The sequence below is a fragment of the Pan troglodytes genome, chromosome X (assembly GCF_028858775.2).
Source record: "Pan troglodytes isolate AG18354 chromosome X, NHGRI_mPanTro3-v2.0_pri, whole genome shotgun sequence".
Taxonomy (NCBI): Eukaryota; Metazoa; Chordata; class Mammalia; order Primates; family Hominidae; genus Pan; species Pan troglodytes.
Window position 1 is genome coordinate 105454865 of NC_072421.2, and position 17304 is coordinate 105472168.

The 17304-nt window shown below is 42.9% G+C and overlaps 1 protein-coding gene across 2 annotated transcripts; it reads right to left on the reverse strand.

Annotated features, from left to right (window-relative positions):
- Positions 1 to 10423: 10423 nt before the first annotated feature.
- Positions 10424 to 14982, reverse strand: TEX13B (testis expressed 13B). 2 transcript variants are annotated; one of them, XM_009439477.3, is made up of 4 exons: positions 14867 to 14982; positions 14236 to 14716; positions 13981 to 14126; positions 10424 to 11917 (listed from the first exon to the last, which is right to left on the reverse strand). In XM_009439477.3, exons 2-4 carry the CDS (start codon positions 14692 to 14694, stop codon positions 11899 to 11901), a joined length of 624 nt encoding a protein of 207 aa, XP_009437752.1. In that variant the 5' UTR covers positions 14695 to 14716; positions 14867 to 14982; the 3' UTR covers positions 10424 to 11898. The 2 variants fall into 2 exon arrangements, with proteins under 2 accessions (XP_009437752.1, XP_003317663.1); XM_003317615.4 differs by lacking the exon at positions 10424 to 11917 and having other exon boundaries at positions 13420 to 14126.
- Between the last annotated feature and the right edge of the window lie 2322 nt (positions 14983 to 17304).

The window sequence follows — 17304 nt, forward strand, 5'->3', positions numbered from 1 at the left end:
AATGAAATAAAAGAGGATACAAACAAATGGAAGAACATTCCATGCTCATGGGTAGGAAGAATCAATATCGTGAAAATGGCCATACTGCCCAAGGTAATTTATAGATCCAATGCCATCCCCATCAAGCTACCAATGACTTTCTTCACAGAATTGGAAAAAACTACTTTAAAGTTCATATGGAACCAAAAAAGAGCCCGCATCGCCAAGTCAATCCTAAGCCAAAAGAACAAAGCTGGAGGCATCACGCTACCTGACTTCAAACTATACTACAAGGCTACAGTAACCAAAACAGCATGGTACTGGTACCAAAACAGAGAGATAGATCAATGGAATAGAACAGAGCCCTCAGAAATGACGCCGCATATCTACAACTATCTGACCTTTGACAAACCTGAGAAAAACAAGCAATGGGGAAAGGATTCCATATTTAATAAATGGTGCTGGGAAAACTGGCTAGCCATATGTAGAAAGCTGAAACTGGATCCCTTCCTTACACCTTGTACAAAAATAAATTCAAGATGGATTAAAGACTTACATGTTAGACCTAAAACCATAAAAACCCTAGAAGAAAACCTAGGAATTACCATTCAGGACATAGGCATGGGCAAAGACTTCATGTCTAAAACACCAAAAGCAATGGCAACGAAAGCCAAAATTGACAAATGGGATCTAATTAAACTAAAGAGCTTCTGCACAGCAAAAGAAACTACCATCAGAGTGAACAGGCAACCCACAAAATGGGAGAAAATTTTTGCAATCTACTCATCTGACAAAGGGCTAATACCCAGAATCTACAATGAACTCAAACAAATTTACAAGAAAAAAACAAACAACCCCATCAAAAAGTGGGCGAAGTACATGAACAGACACTTCTCAAAAGAAGACATTTATGCAGCCAAAAAACACATGAAAAAATGCTCACCATCACTGGCCATCAGAGAAATGCAAATCAAAACCACAATGAGATATCATCTCACACCTGTTAGAATGGCAATCATTAAAAAGTCAGGAAACAACAGGTGCTGGAGAGGATGTGGAGAAATAGGAACACTTTTACACTGTTGGTGGGACTGTAAACTAGTTCAACCATTGTGGAAGTCAGTGTCATTGGGTTTTTTAAAAAGCTATTCACTCATTCAATTTATTTGATAAATATTTAGTGAATGTCTACTCTGTGTCAAACACTTTCTAGGCATTTACATTCTAGCAGGATGTATCAGTTAGCTATTGCCACAGTGATGTGTAACAATAACCACAAAATTTCCGTGGCATGAAAAATTAATCACTTATTAAGCATTTATCTTCACAGATCTGGAGGCCAGCTGGGACTCAGATGATTAAAGAGGGCTCTGTTGGGTAACTTTATTCAGGCTGGGGTCACTGTACTTTCCTTGCCGCAGTACTTTGGGTAAGCTATGGTGGCTCTGCTTCATGTATTTCTCATCCTCCTTAGACCAGTGAACTAGCTGGGTCTCGTTTCTCTGTGGCTTCTTTCATGAATCATAAGAGATGACATGTCCAACTCTGGTTTCACTCCATTAACCAAAGTCTCATGACTGAGCTGAAAGACAGGAGGTAGGAAAATAAGCTCCAGTTTTTTGTGTGCGGATTTGCAAAGTTCATGACAAAGGTTGAGAAAGGGGCCAGTAATTCAATTTAGGTGGGAAAGACTAACAAAGAACAATAAGCCTAATACATAAGTAAATTATCAAATATATTAGAAGATGGTAAGTAATATTTCAAGATTCTAATGTGTAGCTAAGACTGAGAACTACTGATCTTACAGTGTCAAACCTGGAAAGAAACCTGGTCTAACATTCCTTGAACCATTTTGAAAATAGTAAAGCAGACCGTTCTCCCAGAAAGGAGAAGAATCTTATTCGAGGTCCATGGATGGATAGAAATGGAGCTAGGACCCAGGTCTTCTGATTCTTTAGATTATTTCTCTTATACCACAGTATTCCAATCTGTAGTCTTAGAATTCTCCCTTTATTGATGGCACCAAAAATATGTTGTGGAAGGACATCATCATTCTTACTTCTCTTGATCTCAGACATTAGAAGTATGCTACCTAATTCCTATACTTCTCTTAGTGACTCAATTCAGAGCCCAATTTGACATTCTCCATATTTGTACCCTTCAAAACTTTATACACATTCTATCCTCTTTCAGCTTTTTTTTCTCTTCAAGTTGAAGACTGTTAGTTTTGGTCTGTCTTCATGTGATTCCCCAGGGTGCTACCTCAGCTGTCTGCTTGGTTATTGGGCCTTCTCTTTTCTCCAGCTCTCTAATGCCTTGAATGAAGAGTATTTCTTGAGTTACTTTTTTACTCTGAGCATCCACTAGGCCTTATAGTCACCATTGCTGTTCTGGATTACAGTCTTCTTGATTTGCCAGGATGAACAATCAGAAGAAAAGAAAATATATGGAACTTGCTTGTACCTGGAGTTTATTGTCTGGAGAGAATGGTGAGTAACTGAATGAAATAAGAAAGGGTATATACTAGGTAAGTCTATTCATTCTCTTTCTCCTGTTTCTTTTACTCATACCCTTTGAGATTCTTCTGAAACTTTAAAATTTTGTTAGATGTGAATTACTTGGATACAGTATTTACCCATTAATCTCTTGAAACTGTCTCCACAATTTTTGTGTTGCCTAAAATAAGGATAAAGAAAGACAGAGAAGAGGCAACTGTGGTTTCTGTTGTTTTCCATAATCCCCCAAACATTTACAATTATAAAAGACTCCAAGTCTCTTCCTTTAATGTAACCACAGCTTTTCACAGGAGACAGCACAGAGGAACAAAGAGTGAAGATTGCTGGAGTCCTGCCTCTTGTGGCTGATTCCTGAAATCCAAGGAATGTTTAGTTGTGGGGAACAGAAACCAGTTATTCTCAACAGACCACTCACTTGCCTGCTCATTTCTGTGACAGTCTAATGTCTGCCCGTCCACACCCTGCTTCTTCCCATTCACCTGTTAGCACCCATCTAGTCACAACTTCTCCACTCTAAATCTTACTCTTGCTTTTAAAAGTGTGCAAGAAGTAAACAATTATAGGAATGTGGAGTTGTGTGTGTGCTTGTGTATTATTTATATATCTATATGTAAAGTATCTGGATTGAGTGTGTGTAAAATATGTATTTGAATGTAGATCATCATATATATCTTATATATCTATCAAATTAATATTCAGCAAAGCCCTGTTCTTTCCCATTAGCAAGTTAGGCTCAACGGAAGCCACAACAGAAGCAAGAGGGTAATATTCAGTGGAAAGAAAATAGCAGAAAACAATCGCTTCAAATAATGTATGAATCTTTAAGCTCATGCCTAAAATTTTCCTTATTGATGATATAAATTAAAATATCCACAGCTAAATATATGCATAAGGGAAATTCTTTTTTTTAAGAGATAGGAACTCACTCTGTCAGTCAGGCTAGAGTGCAGTCATGCAATCACAGTTCACTACAGCCTTGACCTCCCAGACTCAAGTGATCCTCCTGACTCAGCCTCCCAAGTATCTGGGAACACAAGTGCACATCACTATACTTGGCTAATTTTTTACTTTCCATAGAGACAAGGCCTCCCTATGTTGCCCAGGCTGGTCTCAAACTCCTGGGCTCAAGTGATCCTCCCACCTTAGACTCCCAAAGCGCTGGGATTACAGGTGTGAGCCACTGTGCCCAGCTGGGAAATTCTTATGTTTTATTTTATGTTGCGTATTAGCTATAAAATACCTTTGTGGGTAAGTTAGAAAAGATGTGAGATGATTTACTTCCTTTGTTGTATTTCTGTTTGGGGAGCAGCATGAATGGCTGTTACAGTGTGGCAAAATTTCTGTGCATTTCAGGTTTTGGTATAAAGGTGTATTTGTGCTACTCCTAACTTTAACTCTTTCTTCCACAGTTGCTTCAAATTCTCTGGCTTCGTTTTCATGTAAAGAGCTTACAGGTAGATGTCTTTTCTATTTTACTCTCTTTTTCTGTTTTGAGAATAGTATTTTCCAAGAACCCAACTACCCATCCCTACCCCGCCCTGCTCCTCTCTAATTTTTCCCTCTTATTCACTGGGGCAACAATCATTGCTTTTTTGGCAACTATAAAGCCCCAAACTGTCACAACAAATAGGGCTTCTATATCATATAGAATATATTCAAATACCTATTCGAATACTGGGAGGACCACTGGTGGTGGTGGTCAAGAGCTAGATGTAGAAAATTTTATTCTGAGAAAAGGCCAGTCCTCTTCTGGAATTATCTAGATCAGGGCCAGCAAACTATAGCTAGTGAGTCAAACCCAACCAGTTGCCTATTTTTGTAAATAAAGCTTTATTGGAATACAGCTATTTGTTTACATATTATCTATGGCTACTTTCACAGTAAGATGGCAGAGTTGAGCAATTGCAACAGAGACCGAAAAGCCTAAAATATTTAAGAAATTTTACAGAAAATGTTTGCCAACCGTTATCTCTATTAGCGTTCCCCAAACTGAGTTCTAGGAACAGTTATGCAATAATTAATAACTTTGCTGTTAGAAAAGGGTTCTGTAGTCATTTAAGACCAGAAAACTTTGGGTTAAACACAGTTAAACAGCCTTTTTCAACTGTAGGAGAGTTAAAGAATGTTTCATATGCTAGTACAAGAGCCTTTCATATGCTAATAAGCATTGAGAAACTCTAAGAGACTACAGGGTGCACTCCCCTCAACTTATTAATGTCTTGCAGACAGTTTTCCAGGGAACCGTGATTTGGGAAATACTGGCATAGACATTCACTTAACGTAAGTTTGTACTTGATGTCACTTACTAGCATTGGACAAATTACCTAAAGCTATGTAAAGCAGCACTGGCTACATAATTTGTGGGATACAGTACAAAATGAAAATGCAAAACCTCTTTGTCAAATATTAAGAATTTCAAGACAGCAATAGCAGAGCATTAAACCAAGTATACATCCTTCTCAGCATGGAGACCTGTGTGACTGCACAGACTGCACACTCATGAAGGTGGCCCTGATTATAAGTTTCTATTTCCTCAACTATCAAATGTAGGTAATACCTACTTCATGGGATTATTGTGAGAATTAAATCAGAAATGTACATAAAGGTCCTAACAGTATCTGTCACAGAATAGGCAATAATAAATAACTTGTTTGTAATCCAAAAGCATTTATAGCCATATTCAATAAATATTTATTGAGTGTGTGTTATGTGCTGGGCTCAGTGCCAGGTACTCAGGGTACTTATTGTAAAGGAGATAGACAGATAAGGCCCCTGTCTTCATGTGTATTATTGTACAGTAGAAAATACAGTGAAAAAGTAAATGAACAAGACAGTTATAAATTGCGATAAGAGCTATAAAGGTAAAAATATGGTGCTGGCGGTGAAACCATGTCTCTACTAAAAATAGAAAAAAAATTAGCCAGGCGTGGTAGCGGGCGCCTGTAGTCCTAGCTACTTGGGAGGCTGAGGCAGGAGAATGGTGTGAACCTGGGAGGTGGAGCTTGCAGTGAGCCGAGATCGCGCCACTGCACTCCAGCCTGGGCAACAGAGCAAGACTCCATCTCAAAAAAAATATATATATATATGGTGCTGCGAAGGGAAATAGTAGAGAGGATCTCCTTTAAATTGGGTGGTCAAACAAATCCTAGGAATTCTAGGAAGTAATATTTGATATCAGAAGGATGAAAAAGAGCTTTTCATGGGAAGAGCAGGAGGAAGAATGTTCCAGGTGGAAAGATTAGCTAGCACAAAGTCTCTGAAGTAGGAGAGAACATGGCGTTTTTGAGAACTGAAAGTAGGCCAGTGTGGCTCTAACGTAGAGAGCGAAAAGGAGAATGATAAAAAATGAGGCTAGGGAGGGGAGGTAGAGAGGGCCCAGATCATGAGAACACCTTGTAGGATGAGGATTTTGGATTTTATAGCAAGAACAATGAAAAGCTCTTGAAGGATTTTGGGCAGGGAAGTGACATGATCTAATTGGTATCTGTAGAAGACTGTTTTGGCTGCTGCATAGGAAGGAACCAGTAGATGGGCAAGAATAGATTAGTAGGATGCTATTTGGCCAGTCTAGGAAAGAGGTGACAGTGCCCTGGACTTGGGAGGTATTTGAGGATATATTGGTAAATAAATGGATTTGAGGCTTATTTTGAAAATATAAATGTTAGGCCTTGCTAATTGATTGGATATAGAGGATTGAAGGAAAAATACTCATAACATTTTTCTGAGCAACTGGACAGCACCACTTAACTGAGATGAGATGCCTGGGGAGGGTTTTTTGGCGGGGACAGAAGAGTATAAAAATCAAGAACTCGGGTTTAGACATGTAAAGTTGAGGATCCTTTGAGACATCTAAGTGGAGATGGTGGTGATGGAGGTACTAGTTAGAGTTGTTGTCTAGGATTCTATAATTACTAACTCTTGCTGTCACCATGTTAGATTACCAGGAAGTATTCAGAAAACATCTAAAAGAAAAATACCTAAAGATAGGAGTTGATAAATGTTATCAGCATGGCAAGCATATAGAGTCACGACTGCTTCTTGTAAAAGACCATGGTATATCAGAAGAGACACCATATGGAATTCCTCAACAAGATCATTTTATTGACATGGAACATGTATTTGATTCTAATGAAGAGGGCTCCAGCTCACCCCGAACTGTGGTGCTTCAGGCATGTGCTGGGACTGGGAAAACAGCTGTGGTGCACAAGTTCATGTTTGACTGGGCAGCAGGAACGGTTACTCCAGGCAGGTGTGACTATCTCATCTACGTCAACTGCATTGAAATCAGCCATATTGCTAACCTTAGTGCTGCTGACCTTATACTAACACTTTTCAAAATATAAATGGACCAATCTTGGACACTATTCTCATATATCCAGAGAAGATTCTGCTCATTCTCGACAGATTTCCTGAGCTGCAGGACCCTGTTGGTGACCAAGAAGAGGATCTTAGTGTTCACCCCCAGGAGAGGAGGCCAGTAGAGAGTCTCTTGTGCAGTTTTGTGAGGAAAAAACTGTTCCCCGAATCCTCCCTCCTGATAACTGCCCGGCCTACAGCCATGAAGAAGCTCCACTCTCTGTTAAAACAACCTATCCAGGCAGAGATATTATGGTTTACAGATACCGAAAAGAGAGCATATTTATTGAGCCAGTTTTCAGGTGCTAATACAACAATGAAAGTCTTTTATGATCTTTGAGAGAATGAAGACCTTGACATTATGTCTTCACTTCCCATCGTCTCCTGGATGATATGCAATGTCCTGCAGTCACAGGGAGATGGTGACAGGACTCTCTTGAGGTCACTTCAGACCATGACTGATGTGTATTTATTCTACTTTTCCAAGTGCCTCAAAACCCTTACAGGTATCTCAGTATGGGAGGGACAAAGTTGCCTGTGGGGTCTTTGCCGTTTGGCTGCAGAGGGTCTGCAAAATCATCAGGTTTTGTTTGCAGTCAGTGACCTCAGAAGACATGGGATAGGAGTGTGTGATACCAACTGCACTTTTCTCAGTCCCTTTTTGAAAAAGGCTGAAGGAGCTGTCAGTGTCTACACTTTCCTTCACTTCAGTTTCCAAGAGTTCTTGACTGCTGTCTTCCATGCCCTGAAGAATGACAATAGCTGGATGTTTTTTTATCAAGCAGAGAAAATGTGGCAAGAAATGTTCCAACAATATGGAAAAGGTTTTTCATCACTAATGATATAATTCTTATTTGGCCTCTTACATAAAGGAAAAGGAAAGGCTGTGGAAACTACTTTTGGAAGAAAAGTTTCCCCAGGACTTCAAGAGGAGTTACTGAAGTGGACTGAGAGAGAAATAAAGGATAAGTCTTCTAGGTTACAGATTGAGCCGGTGGACCTGTTTCACTGTTTGTATGAGATTCAGGAAGAAGAATATGCAAAAAGGATAATTGATGATTTACAGTCAATTATACTGCTTCAACCTACCTATACAAAAATGGACATTCTGGTTATGTCCTTCTGTGTAAAAAGCAGTCACAGTCACCTGTCAGTGTCTCTGAAGTGTCAGCACCTACTTGGATTTGAGGAGGAAGAGTGAGCCTCAACATTCGTGCCAGCAGCCTTAACACTTAATCAGTGCGTATATCCATGTCTTTCCTCCAGTTTTTATCCTTCCCAAACAACGGGCACTGTAGTAGTCAGTGTGTGTGTGTGTGTGTGCGTGTGTGTGTGTGTGTGTGTGTGTGTATTAGTATTCATTGTCACTGTGTGGATGTGGTTTGTAATTCTAAAGTGTTATGAGCATGTAAGGTCATCAAGTTGAAGACTCTGCTATTTTGGTGTAATGACCATTCTGGAAAAAGGTATAAACGTAACATTCGATTGGTTGTCACTCTCCTCTAAATATACTTCATCACTGAGGCCTCAAGGAACTTCAGGTTAGTAAGGGGCAGAGGTACACTCTTGTATTATCTTGCTATAAATCCTGGTTATTTCCATCAGAGCTTGCAACTTCACAGAAGGTCATGAGCTGAAGTTGAAAGAGGCTTAGGTAAGTTACTTTTATAATATGGACTCTGCATACCATAAAATACAGTCCTACTGGCTTACTGACTAAAGCAGCAAAGAAGACTTATACCTGTGTTATCTAGAAAATGCTGTAAGTCTGTTCTCAATATTTGGGTTAAGATTGATAATGCCTCTCCCTTAGTTTTCAGGCCAGTTGAGGGGCAGGGGACTGGGAGGAGAGGGGTCAGCAGAAAGCTCCACTTGAGGAATGAAATAACTCAAGTTGTGTCCCTTATAGTTGTATTTCTTGTGTGGGGAATAGCATAAAGGTGGAAATGAGCATGGGGTATGTGTGTTTGAGGGAAATGAGAGGGAGGGAGGCATTAACAAGAATTTGTGTTTGGAACTAGAGAGGGAAGGACCTCTAGTTCCTTCCCTCTCTAGTTTAAGAGAGGTTTAACGGACTCAGAATTATGAAAGACCTTGCCTACAAGGTCTTGACCAATTCTGTATATGTATATAATATACAGCCTTATTCCAGTTGTATATTATAAAGTAAAATAATGGACCAATACATTTAAAGTTGAAACACTGATGGAAACAAAGGGTCTTCTGGTTCATTCTGGGTTTCCAGAAAGTCAACCTTAGATGGCGTCCTCCCCCATAACCCTTATTGCCTTTATCAGAGGGCTTAAACTCTTATCAAAAATTTAACCCAACATTCTTCTTTCCCAAGCGTATTGGCTATGTAAGAGTTTACTATTGAGCTTTCCTGGTTTTTAATTATTGTTATGAATTCTTCTATTAGTACCGACAACCAAGAACCAGTTATATTGTAAAGTTAGCTTGGGCAAGTCACTTGACGACTCAGAGCATGTGGAAAATGGTGATTATAATACTTCTTATTGGATTAAGGGCCAGATAAGATAATTTGTGAAAATAAAGTGCTTACCTCAGTGCCTGGCACATAGTAACATGGTTTTGGAGTCAGACCTGAATAATGACCTCAGTTCTGTACCTACCTATGTGACCTTGAGCAGATTACTTTTTGTGCCCTAATTTCCTTATCTGCAAAATGGGATAATACGTCTCAAGGTTTTGGGAAGGGGTAAATTAGTGCTACTAGCAAGGTAACAAAAGCCAAATAAGCCTTTTACTTAAGTTTTATTTTAAATTACTTTTTATTTCCTCATCTCTTTTAGGTCCTTTCAGCTGCGCAGTTTGCCAGTGTGTCAGCTACACCTGCTCTGCCAAGCACTGCGTACTCCATACTGTAAAATCAAAGACCTGAAGTAAGTCGAACTTTGCTTTAAACTCTTAGGTATTTGCAGGTAAAGATTAGGTTTCTAGAAATTGCACTCCCAGCTGATTGACCTGAAAAATAAAATATAGCTAGTTTTCAGCTTCTCCACAGTGGAGCAACAAATGAAGAGATATGCTACAGGCCTAGAAGGGGCAGGAAGGAGTCAGGCCCAGAACTCTGCCCGCACGTCCTGCCTTTTCCCCTTTTGTATGTACTGTTTTGCTGTAATGAGTAAGTGGACGGTTGTAACACCTGAGAGAGAAATTTGGGTGTGCTGCCCCACTTGGATCTGCCACCCCAACTTTCTTTTCCTCCCAGACTGCCACTGCTCTCCCCCTTAGTTTTCTTTCAGTTGGGTCTTATCCTACTCCATGCAGCTTGACGATCCTTTTCTCTCCTTCCATTCCCCACCTTTACCCCGTAGTTATTCCCCAAAGTACCCAAAGAGGATCCCACCCCTGCCCTGCCCTTCCATCTTCACTTACTTCCAAGCACTTTGTCCACAACACAAACACACAAGCAGGTGCCCCCTTGTTTTCACACCCCTTTGCCTTATAGATCAATGTCTGCTCTTCTTCTTTCCTCCTGTTCCAGAGGAAAAGGCAGCCCTTGCAAGCCACCCAAGCCAGTAAATTCACTTCATTATTTTTGTATTTTTGTGAATAATTATTTTACTTTCATAACACAGAAGTATATAAAGAAAGAAAAGCCCTCCACCCAGCTGTCCCATACCCCATCCCACCCTATATCCCCATACCCTGCTGCCTCCTATCCCCTGACCCTGAGCCCACCCCCACCCCAGGTACCTTGTTTGCTAAATATATTTCCAGATCATTTTCTATGCTTACACAAACATAAAACTGTAACGTAAGACAAACATAAATACATAAATTTGTAACATTCATATACACACTCACAGAACTTTGGGGGGTTTTGTTTTACAAAAACAAAAGCAACCTTGTCATATGATTTTTTCTTCATTTAACAATACAGGGGCCATGCCTCCAATACAGTATGCAAAATCTACCACATTCTTTCACAAGTGTTTTGCATTTTCAAGCTTTCTTCAGCTATCTCCTTCTCCATGGCTCAGATTTCTCCCATATTCAAAAGAACCGGCTGGGCACGGTGGCTCATGCCTGTAATCTCAGCACTTGGGAGGCTGAGGCAGGTGGATTGCCTGAGGTCAGGAGTTTGAGACCAGCCTGGCTAACATGGTTTCTACTAAAATTACAAAAATTAGCCGGGCGTGGTGGCACATGCCTGTAGTCCCAGCTACTCAGGAAGCTGAGGCAGGAGAATCACTTGAACCCGGGAGGCAGAGGTTGGAGTGAGCCAAGATTGCACCACTGCACTCCAGCATGGGCAGCAGAGCAAGACTCCGTCTCAGGAAAAAAAAGAAAATTAAAGAAAAAAAATCCTCTTTCTCACTTCAATCCTTCCCTTCACAACCAAGAATCCTTGAGGAAGAGCCTCCCTCACTGACTCCACATCATCCTCACTCACTCCTCACTTCCGCAGTTTGGCTTCTGCCCTTGCCACTCCCCTAGATCTGCTGGAAGATCCAAAGTAAATGCCAGACCCAGTGGATACTTTTCAGCTCCTATCTGAGAGGGCCCCTCAGCTTCATTGACCTTTTTCTCCTAATTCTTGCCGTTCTGACTGCTCCTAAGTACCTCATTTTCCAACCAGGGACAATTTTGCCCTCTAGTGGACATGTGGGAGTATCTGGAGGCATTTTTGGTTGTTACAACTGGGACTCTGAGGGGGTGGATGCTCTGGCAACTAGGGGTAGAGGCTAGGAATTCTGCTAAACATCCTACAATGTACTGGACAGCCCCCTGCAACAAAGAATTATCCAGCTCCAAATGTCAAGAGTACTGAGACTAAGAAACCCTGCCCTAGAGATATAGAAAGAAACCCAAAGACATTTCTGAAACTGCAGGCCAGGAACCTGGCCCTCAATCCTGATTATTGTTCATCCCCAACAGGAGAAAACCTAAAAATCAAGTTTAGCTGCAGCAGAGATGCCCCAGGGCCATGACAGCTTCTTAGTCTCTAGGTCCACAGATCCTGGGCAATATCCAGGGCTCCTTCAGTTGTGTCTCAGTCTGGTCCAGGTGTAGCCCCTTCTCATCCTTCCACCTGTGCGCTAAAACATACATGTAGCCCCCGTCAACAAAACTTACAATCATCAGAGGGAGAGAAGCAGACTAACCTGTCACCTACCCCCTTACCGTACCCACTCCTATCCTCCTCCACCTCACCCCTTCCCCCTGGAAGTTGATTTCCCATTGGGATATGTTTCTGTTCTGTTCTACATTTCTGAATTCACTGAGAGCTTTGTAGCCAGATTTCCCTCCCACATTTATCGTGGTGGGTTGGGGGAGAGAATCTCTCAAGATGGCACCATGCTTTGGCTCATAGTCTAGACCAGCAAACCCTCTGAGCACTATCAGTTGCTGACTCACCTCCTTGGCAGTGGCAGTTCTCTTTTCAGATCTGACTGTCCCTGGTTCTACTCACTGGGGACTGGAAAGGATTCTCCTGTCATGGGGCCATACAGTCATAGCAGTCTGCACCTGCATGGTGCTGGTGTCTTCTGTAGGTAGGCCTAAGGGATTCCCTTAGGGGTGGCAAATCTCTGCTGTTGATTTGAGTCAGGATGAACCTGGGGTTCATCCTGGGCCTGTTTTGATTGTTTCTTGTGATATAACTCACTCAGAGCATGAATGAACTTCTATCCAGTTCATTCATGGAAACTCTTGGGATTCAGGAATCTCCACTGCTCACCACACCCTGATGCAACTCCCCAGCCAGTCCCACCATTTTCTTTAATGGTCTTTTGTTCAAAATTGCTCTTCTGGTACAAACTTCTGACTGGGAAATAATCTGGTTGCTCAGAACAGAAACTCACTCAAATTAGTTTAAAGTAAAGGGGATCTGTGTAAAGTAGATTTTCCTGTAGCACAACTACAGGAAGTGAAAAGTGATTGGGCCATCACTACCCTCTCCATCTCTCTGTAGTCACAGGATGAACTCCTCTATGCCTGTCTGCTCCCTGAAACCTCATACTGGCGTCCTCTAAAAGACACTTGACTCTGTAAAGCATCCAGTTCTGTTCCCCCACAGCCAGGGCCAGGCCTCAGCTATGGCCTTGGTGTCCATGGCTGTGACCCTGGCCCCAACTCCAAGTGACCCACTGCTTCATTGCCCAACACTATTCTGACTGTGGAATCTGCCTGTCTGTTCAGATTTTCTAACGTAAAAATTAATTTGGCTCAGGATTGGTCAAATATCCACTCCTGCTCCAATTATCTAAAGCCTACATGAAGGGAGAGAGTGTAGGTGTTACATACTGCCCAGGTCCGACAGATACTTAAGATAGGGAGCTAGAGACACACACACAAATAAAAACTGCAGTAGTTCTGGAGTGTTGACTACTAATACTCTGAAATACAAATGGAGTCATTAAAACATGTCTCTCCCTGCCTGTCATCTACATCCTCCCACCCACAACCCCGCCTCCCAGCCCCCCCTACTGTCCAATCTTCCCACTCATCCCCTTTCCCCCACTCCACCCAATCCCCCTCCCACCTCTCCCCTCTCCCCCTGAAGGTTGATTTCCCATTGAGATATATTTCTGTTCTATTTTACATTTCTGAATTTACTGAGGCTTTTGCAGCCAGATTCACCTCCCACAGAGGAAGCAATTTTCCCTCCATGAAAAATTCACAGCTTTACACCACGGGCAGCCCCAGTTCCCTGGCCTGCGATATACTGGAGGTCTTCTCTGCTGATGGAGTTCGGAGTCTCTCCTGTCTGTTGGGGACTCTTGAGGGTCTATTCCCTGGGCCTCCACATCTGACCACAGGCTAGCATCAGAGGCCCCCCAGTTGAAAGGCATCTGAGTTGGAACCCGTGCTGTGACCTTTGCTGGTGAAGGGGGTATATTGGGTATGGCTGAGAAGGCGGACAAAGGGCATGGGTATGAGTATGTGAATGAGGTAGGGAGCTGGACAGGAAGAGGCTCCAGTGAGACTGTGGACCCAAGCCCAGAGAAGACAGACATGGCTGTTTGTACTGACCTGAGATCTTTCTCCCTCTGCCCCGCAAAGGTGTAATTTGCCTGCTACAATAGCTCCGAGGGGCTGCCTGAAGCCTCCTCCCAGCCCCTGCAAGACCTCTGCGGGGGCAGGCCCTGCCTCTGCATACCTCTCCTCTCCTTTTCCTCCAGCAGCACCAGCAGCAGCCACCGCCTCCTTTTCCTGCTCACCTGCTCCTTCTGTCCAATCCCCTCCGGCAGTGGCCAGGCCTGGAAACACTGTAGCCTGGCCCTGTCCCTGGGGAGGTGCCAGCTCCTGGAGAGAAGTAGGCAGAGCTGAAACACATTCTGGGGACAGGGCAGGGGGTCCGGACAGGTTGGGGCAGGGCAGGGGCATTGGACAGGGACCATTCGGGGGATCTTACGGCATGGAAGAGCTTCCATCTCAGCATGTCCCGCTCTCTCTGCACCTCCGCAAGGCTGGTCTCGGTTAGCTGCAACTGGAAGGTCGCCTCATTGCATTCCATCTCCTGCTGTTCCTTGAGTTCCGTCAGGTTTGAGGCCAAGACCAGCGCAGCTGATCTGTGCAGTTTGGCAAAGCCTTGCAGCCACTGCACCCTGCGGTTTTGTAACTGCCCCTGCCTGTGGGCAAAGCGCACACCCAAGGCCAGGCTGCCCCAGGTGCAGGCCTCTTTGACCTCGCTGGGCACCTCGCTGTCTTCCAGGATGGCCCTGAGCTTGTCTTCCACCTCCTCCCAGGATAAGGATATATTCTCGAAGTAGAACTCGGGGCCTTTCGTGTGCCTGGCCATTTTCTGGTTGATGAAGGCCACCACGTTTCCGTGCCGGAACCCACTACTGGGGTCCTCAGGTCTCAAGGCCATGGGCTTAACGGTTTCACTAGCCCTGTGTGGATGGAGCAGCCAATAGGTTTCTTTCCTCCTCCTTAGCCCCTCCCCTCATCTGTCTTCTCCGCCCTCCCCCCTCTGACAAGACCCTCCTAACGACCCTCTGACCGGCTTGTCCTACCCTAGGACATCTCCCACCAGGCCTCACCTCTTCAGCCAGGGCCAGAGGAAGTACAGGCCAACCCCGCTGCTTAACACGCCTGAAGAGAGGGTGGTCTCTTTCCCTCCTAGGGCTCTGCGGGAAAAGAAGCCTCAGGGCCAACCCATGAGGATTTTACTCTGGGACTGTTCCAATTTCCAGAGACTGTAGGGGTGAAAGGGAGTGAGTGAGGAAGGCCTCTGCCATTCCACTGGGACATAAGGGAACCTGCCACATGGTCGGGAGACCTTGAAGGCTGAAAGAAACAGGAATGGTCCGGAAGGACTTAGGACCAAAAAAAGTATTTGTGAACAAGTTGAAGACTTATCCCTCCCCATCATAATGGTTTGTGCCATGCCAGGGGAGTTTCGCCCCCAACGGGAATATTCTAGAGCAGGAAACAGCCCCAACCCCTCAGTTGCCCTTGGAGGAAGAGGGTGGAGCCAGGAGCGGAGCTTATCCCCTATTTGCTCAGGACTAAACATCCCAGACACCCTAACAAATCCTGGCCTGCCTTTCCTCCCTTAGCTCCTCTTTCCCCACACTCCTCCCATCACCCCTTCTCCCACTCCTCCCCTACTGAAACGCCTTGAATCTTGAAGCAACTGTGGGAGAGAGTTAGGAGTAGCATAAATACACCTTTTTACCAAAACATGAAATATCAGAGATCTTCCATCAGAGGGATATGAATATGTCTCTTAAAACCTTCGGCCGGGCGCAGTGGCTCATGCCTGTAATCCCAGTACTTTGGGAGACCGAGATGGGCGGATCACGAGGTCAGAAGATCGAGACCATCCTGGCTAACTGGGTGAAACCCCGTCTCTACTAAAATTACAAAAAATTAGCCAGATGTGGTGGCACGCGCATGTAGTCCCAGCTACTCGGGAGGCTGAGGCAGGAGAATCGCTTAAACCCACGAGGCGGAGGTTGCAGTGAGCCGAGATCACACCACTGCACTGTAGCCTGGGTGACAGAGTGAGACTCCGTCTCAAACAAACAAACACAAAAACAAAAAAACCTTGAATGACTTTCTGAGACCCACAAGATAAATCAGACAAATCTCAGGTTGAGTCCAGCGTTGCTACGTATTACATGACATTGTACTGTAACTGAATCTGTTTCCACCTATGGATCTGTGATGATGGCCAATGACAAAAGGGCATGTAAAGTTGTAAGAGTAATGTTTTCTATGATCCCGTATTTGTGTGTATGTGTGTGTTTGCATATGTTTGTATGTTTCTATAATCTTGGAGAACAGAATGAGAGAGGATATATAGCAGAGTCAACATTAATTATCTCTGGGAAGTGGGGTTGGACTGGAGGTTAGAAAAAAAGTTTTTAACTTTAAAATACATTTTTCTCTAATTTCGCTTGTTATAAAGAGCATATAACTAACTATATGTATGCATACATCACAAATCTGGAAAGTTATATACTAACACTTTAACAGTGGTTATCTTTGGGTAATAGGAATACAGTACTTTAAAAAATATTCTTGACATTTTTCTCTATTGTAAAATTGTTTATAATAAACGTGTTATGTTTTTCAAAATTGAAAAAAAATGTTTCTCCCAGTAACAGCTGGTCGTTGTAAATAATTTTTAAGTGCTTGGAAAGTACTTCTATAATCCTACCCTTCCTTCAACCTGGGTGATAATCCCTCTTAATAGTTATATAGTCTTTTAGATAGGCCATAGCAAGTAATTTTTAGTTTTTCAAACGAAGCATCTTCTCTCTTCCTCTGTGGCCCTTGCACAGGCTCCTCTGTGCATGCACGGATTTCTCCTCATCCCCTCCTGCTCTCTCCACTCCCATTCTTTTCATTCACCTAACTCCTATACAGTTTCTATTCCCTTTTCATGACAGTGCTCAAACATTTCTTCCTCTTGTATTTCCTGATTCTCCAGACCCCACCTCAAGCTAGGCTGAATTGTGCAACCTTTTTGTGTCCCCATAACAACTTGTGCATATGTCTGGCAGTACTTTTCACACTGTATTGTAATCTGTGATTTTCTCGTCATTTTTCTCCATCAACTGGGGATTCCTTGAGGGTTTAGTCTGTGTCTTAATTATCTTTGTGTTTTCAGCATCTAGCACAGTGGTAAGCACCCAATATATTAATTATTGAATGAATTGAAATAATTTATTACATCAGCAAGGTGCTAACAAGTACCTCTAAAGATATCTCTTATTTTTGTTTGTTTGTTTCTGAAATGTATTTTTTCTCCACACAGACTGATTTTCTGTCGCCTCACAGCTTCTTGTGGTAGGGACCTCTCCTCAGAATTTGAAACTAACCAGCATCTGACAGATTTAGAATTTGTAAAAAATACCCTCGAAGATTCAGGAATGAAGCTTCTGTGTGAAGGATTAAAACAGCCCAACTGTGTATTACAGACATTGAGGTAATTGTAGCAGGATAATTTGTTATTTGATATTCTTATTTT

Excerpts from the sequence above, each read along its gene's own strand:
- TEX13B (XM_003317615.4), bottom strand. The coding sequence starts at position 14,694 with ATGGCCTTGAGACCTGAGGACCCCAGTAGTGGGTTCCGGCACGGAAAC. Across the intron at positions 14,127-14,235 it reads GATGGAAGCTCTTCCATGCC|GAGCTGGCACCTCCCCAGGG; the intron begins GTAAGATCCCCC and ends ACTTCTCTCCAG.